General features: G+C 33.7%; 1 protein-coding gene across 1 annotated transcript in view; it reads left to right on the plus strand.

Annotated features, from left to right (window-relative positions):
• The first annotated feature begins 731 nt into the window (after positions 1–731).
• LOC141812492 (uncharacterized) overlaps positions 732–6,296 on the plus strand; it is a 9,463-nt gene continuing 3,898 nt past the window's right edge. The window contains exons 1-2 of the mRNA XM_074700478.1: positions 732–1,062; positions 1,111–1,344. Coding sequence (XP_074556579.1) covers positions 732–1,062; positions 1,111–1,344 — 565 coding nt within the window. The remainder of the gene's footprint in view (positions 1,063–1,110; positions 1,345–6,296) is intronic.

Raw genomic sequence — 6,296 nt, forward strand, 5'->3', positions numbered from 1 at the left:
AAGCCGGATCTGACCCAGAGAGTCAGGTCTACGATGAGCTAGGCTGCACATAAAATATGGATAAAAATTATAATTTTAATTATAAAAATTAAAAATATATCCTATAGTAAAAAAAATTAAAAAGACGTTTCATTCTAATTTTTTATCTAAAAATATTTTCTTTATCAAACTTATTCAATATTATTATAATAATTTTAACTAAAATTATTCTAGTTAAACTACTTAAGTATCAATTAAAATTATTTTAATATTAGTCAAAACTACTTCAATCACTACAAAAAAAAATAAAAGATTTTTATTATTAATTTTGATAAATTTTTATTTTTAGTAATTTTTGAAATTTTTGATATTTAGAGTAGTTTTGAAAAGTTTTATTTTTAGATTTTTAAAATCTGTTTAGGATTTTTAGGAATTGAGTCGGTTAAGAAATTTTTCTTTTTATTAGGAATCTTTTTTTTTGAATTTGTTAAGAAATTTTTCTTTTTTTTAAGAATCTTTCTTAGAGTTTGAGTCTATATAAACATGTTATGAGTTGATGTTTAGAGAAAAAGTTTTGGTTTAATAAAGTTTCGGCAATGCCGTTTATTTCTCTATCTCTTGTTATTCTTTCGAATTAACAGGTTTTAGAAGATTGTTTCCGGTGTTCGCAGTCGAACCCACGGATTCAATATTGCTCCCGGGATAATCGCTATCCCGCCCGGCGTCAGTTGGTATCAGAGCTTTCAGATCCGATGGATCATCGTCATGGTGGTTATCATGGTCGTGACAAACAAGTTTTGACAGAGAAAGACTCACACCGTGAACGTTACACGCAAGATGAGATTCTTGATCTACAGAGGCAAGTTACCAAGTTATCCCAGCGTCTAGCTGCACAAGATCGTAGAAGTAAGCTCTCAGATTCGATGGATCATCGTCGAGGTCGTGATCGTGGTTGTGATAGGCAGGTTCCGACTAAAGAAGCCTCACACCGTGATCGTAGCACTCGGGACGAGATACTTCAAGATCTACAGAGGCAAATCACAAAGTTATTCCAGCGTCTAGAGGCACAAGATCATAAAAGTCGTAAGTTCCTTTATTCTCCTTTTGAAAATTCATTAATTTCCAATCGAGGAGAGATGTCGAAGCACAAGTTTGGTTTCGAGAGATTTGGAATCAATCGCTCCACCAACTACAACTTCAAGAGAACGCCAACTCCACAACACCTCTACGCACCGCCTTCCTCCTACGTTGGTGAGGACAACCATGAAGATGCAGAACTCGACAACATCGAATATGATCAGTCCTACTCTTCTGATCGTCCAATCATAGGAGGCGGCGAAGATGATGACAAGATTGAAATATTTGGTGATCCAGTTTATGACGATGTTGATGAAGAGGAGATAGACCTAGACGAAGCGTTGATCGAAGACCAAAAGCCCACTTTGTCCGATGGTAATCAACAGCATGGTTCATCTATCGACGAAGTCCAAATCTCCATCGTCTCACCTTACATTGATTTGACATCCCAATTCATTCAGCATGAAGAAAATGAGACCGAGTTCCAGTGTCTAACAACGCAAGATCTTAAAGATTGTAAGGTACGTAATCAAGATCATGATAGACAAATTCCAAATGAGGAAGCCTTACACTATGATGGTAGTGTCCGAAATCTTAAAGGTCATAAGTTATTTTCTTTTTACTTGGATACAATTTTTCTTGAAAAAGATATGGACGACAAGATCGAAATAGTCGGTGATCCAATTTATGATGAAGACGAGATCGAGTCAATTAGTGAGCCCGTGTATGACAAGGTATTTCATGGTGATGATTATGAAATTCTAGATGGCAGATTATCTGAGAATGCAGTTTATTTTCTATTAGAAGTACAACAACTGCCTAAAGATTTGACAGAGTTAATATCAGAGGATCTTTCTCCCATTCCACCACTTAAGCAACGACTTCTGATTCATCAGCACTTAAAGATTTTTTATTTTGAAGATACTATCCTGAACTCAAGGATGAGTTCTTTTCAACCTGGGTCGTCTGATGCAGGAGCATCTAACAACATGATTAATTTATGTCTTCTGATACAATTATATTCCCCTTTAAGCTGTGATGAGAAGAAATCGAGGCTATCAACATCTCTTTTGGGCAAAAAGGACAATTGAGGCTACCAACAAGGAAAATGATCAACCCGTGGCCTCCTGATATTATATTCGTCAGTGGATCGACGAGAATTTCTAAAGTCCAGCAACTACTAATGAATTTTATTGATTTGGTGCAAGACGATCGATCTTCTTCTTGGGCGGCCACCTGACATTACTCTAAACTCGAGGATGAGTTTCTTTCAATCTGGGGCTACTGATGTAGGAGCATCCAAAGATTTTTATTATTAATTTTGATAAATTTTTATTTTTAGTAATTTTTGAAATTTTTGATATTTAGAGTAGTTTTGAAAAGTTTTATTTTTTTATTTTTAGATTTTTAAAATCTATTTAGGATTTTTAGGAATTGAGTCGGTTAAGAAATTTTTCTTTTTATTAGGAATCTTTCTTTTCGAATTTGTTAAGAAATTTTTCTTTTTTTTTTAAGAATCTTTCTTAGAGTTTGAGTCTATATAAACATATTATGAGTTGATGTTTAGAGAAGAAGTTTTGGTTTAATAAAGTTTCGGCAATGACGTTTATTTCTCTATCTCTTGTTATTCTTTCAAATTAACAGGTTTTAGAATATTGTTTCCGGTGTTCGCAGTCGAACCCACGGATTCGAATATCGCCCCCGGGATAATCACTATCCCGCCCGGCGGTTCCGAACCGTCGAACCGTCGGTTCCGAACCGTCGGTTCCGAACCGTCGGTTCCGAACCGTAGAACCGTCGGTTCCGAACCATGGTCGGGTCTAGCGGTGACCCCTACCTGCCTCCCTCGTGGCTCCGCCCCTGACTATGTCGCATTCACTGCTCTCTTCGTCGAGAGTTTCGTTGCCACTGCTCTACCTTCCAAAACAACATCGACTCCACCCTGTTATCGCGACTCGACCACAACCATTGTCACCTGAACACCAACGCTGACCACCCGTAGCTACCCTGACCCATAGGTAATTAATAGGTTAATTAAATCTAATTTGATTAATTAATTTGTTAATTAATTAAGGTTAATTTAATTAGATGATTAATATCAATATATCAATTTAATTGAATTGATTAGTAATAATTAGTTTAATCCATTAGATAAAATGATTCGATGTTAGATAGATTAGATTATTAAATTGATTTATTCTTTATTGATAGCTTGGTAAATTGATTAAATTTGTTAACATGTTTATTAATTAATTTAGTTACTTTTATTTATATACTTAGTTACTTTTCATTATTATTGCTTCGATATTAGCAACGTGTAACTTCATATCATGTTGTATCAAATTTGTCACTAAGGGGTATTTTTCCATTATTATGACGATAATTTTTGCATTTATTCACTTTAATATAAGAAATTCGAGGAATGAAGAAAAGAAAAACTATCAACTCATTTTTTAAAGCAAAAGAGTAGATATCCACAAGTCATATTCTCCATCCAATATTGATATATCAAATGTCAGTGATCAACAACTTAACAAATCTCCTAGAATTAATGTTCATGTCAATTCTCTTGAACCTAATCCGACACATATACGTACTCCAATATGGAAATATCTTGTTAATCAAAGGGATGAAATTAGACAGGCTTATATTAAGATGGGTCATATCAACCTATTAAGAATGAATATCCACCAACCAAATTCGGAAGTCAAAATTGGCGAATCCAAAGTCATTGGTTTAAGAAATTTGCTTGGTTAGATTACTCTCCTTCGAAAGATGTTGCATTTTGCTTTCCATGCTTCTTGTTTGAACATAAGCATTCTTGCAATCCTACATTTATGATGGATGTATTCAAATATTGAAAGTGAGTTAATGATGGGGATAGATGTACATTTTTGATGCATATAGGATGTAATACTTGACCACGTAACAATGTTGTAGAATATCTTGATAATTTGATGGATATAGCTTGTCAAATAGACAAAGTGATAAATGAACAATCTTCAAAAGAAAAGCAGAAGAACATATTGTGGCTTACAACAACTATTGAAAGTATTTGATGGCTCACTTTGCAAGCATGTGCATTTAGAGGGCATGATGAATCTCCATCTTCTAATAATCGCAAAAAATTTATCTAGATGATAAAATTTATGAAAAATTGAATGAGAATATTGGGGACATCATCTTCGAGAAAGCTCCAAAAAAATCCTTATATTTCACTAGATATTCAGAAAAATATTTGACTATTCTTGCCAACTAGGTGAGAATCAAGATTTGTAAAGAAATTGGAGATGCAAAATTCTGCATTTTAGTTGATCAAGCAAAAGATACATCTAACAAGGAGTAGATGATTATTATATTAAGATTTGTAGATATTGATGACTTTTTATGAGAGTGGTTTCTTGTCATTATACATGTGACAACTGTTGCAACACTTAAGAAAGAAATATCTGATGCTCTTGGTCATTATGACTTGCATATCCACAACATGCGAGGACAATGACATGATGGTGCTAGCAATATGCGTGACTCTTGCAATGGATTACAGACTTTTTTCTTGAAAGATTATTCATGTGCATATTATGTACGTTGTTTCGCTCATTGACTTCAACTAGCATTAACTATAGCTACTAAAAAAGAGGTATCCATTTGGTTATTATTTTCAAAATTGAATTTCATTTGTAATCACATTACCACGTCTCCTAAATGTCATGTTGATCGAGTTACATTCTACTCAAGGAATTGAAGTTGTGTATATGATAGCTATTGGTGAACGTGATACCGATAGAGGATGTAATCAAATTGAAAATTTACTATGGTCCAGAAAGACTCATCGGAGTTCTAATTTTAACTCAATTTGTGGTATGATTGATATGTATAGCTTTGTGATTACCATGTTAGAAAACATGGTGGATGATGGGTCTTATAACTCCATCCGTGGTAATGCTAGTGGTTTGTTGATTGCAATAAAGCCTTTTGATTTCATATTCATATTACACTTGATGCAAAAGATAATGGGGATAACAAATCTATTTTGTCGAGCATTGCAAGAGAAATCTCTAAATATTTTAAATGTAATGGACTATGTTTCAACTATTAAAATTTTGCTTCATTCTTTAAGAGAAGAAGGATTTATTTTTCTACTTAGTTATGTGAAAGAAGTTTATGCCATGTATGACATTGAGATACCTCACATGGAAGCTCATTATAAATCTGCTACAAGTCGTTCTTGTTAACAAAATGACTCAACCACAATTGAGCACCACTATATATTGATGTATTTACTATTGCAATAGATTTTCAAGTTGAGCTTAATAGTAGATTCAAGGATGAAACATTCGAACTTCTTAAGTTTAGTTGTGTTTTGGAATCTAAAGAAAACTTTAAGCTTCTTAATGTTGATCACATTTATCAACTTGCGGAGAAATTTTATCCTCTTAATTTCGATGCACAAGATTTGCACCATTTGAGAGTGCAGTTGGATCATTGTAAGCTTGATGTTGTTGGCCATGAAAGATTTTAGAATTTATCAATTATTTTTGAATTATGTTGAAGATTAGTTGAAACAAATAAATTAGGAACCTACAATTTGATTGACAAGTGATTTTTTTCTCATTATTATAGTTATACATTATAACTATATCGTTTACTTATATATTGAATCTAATATATTTATTTAATTAACAAGTTGATTCATCTTATTTTTACTCTTCCTGTTGACAATCCCTGGGGGTGGCCGGTCCCACGGAAGTTTCCCACCGACCACCAGGGTAAATCGGGAAGCGCATACGACGGCTAATCCAGATGCCCAGTATCCTTTGATTGTGTTCCCCATTTGGAGGAAAATTCCTACAAATACGCCGTAGCTGGGGATCGAACCGTGGGTCCCTAGGTCACAACCCGGATGTCCTACCGTTGCACTCCGCTCAGATGTCCTACAACAACAATAGAATGAGTATTTTCAATTATGAAACTGATTAAAATAGCTAGAATTTTTAACAAAATCTATGGTCATTTATGATAAGAAAATTACTGAAAGGAAATCAAATCAAACAAGATTGGAAACAAAGATTACAGCAACAAATCTGTCAGAATCAAATCATAGCAAAGAATCAGAATCAAATCATAGCAAAGAAAGTAACCAGCTGCTACAAGAGAAAGAATTTGGATAAATTGATTCACTTTCCATTGTATTTCTAATTTGTTTTTTTTCTTGCACAAAGTCGTGCATATATATATAT

The sequence above is a fragment of the Curcuma longa genome, chromosome 19, assembly GCF_044706935.1.
Source record: "Curcuma longa cultivar G26 ecotype Majalengka, Jawa Barat chromosome 19, ITB_CL_G26_1.1, whole genome shotgun sequence".
Lineage (NCBI taxonomy): Eukaryota > Viridiplantae > Streptophyta > Magnoliopsida > Zingiberales > Zingiberaceae > Curcuma > Curcuma longa.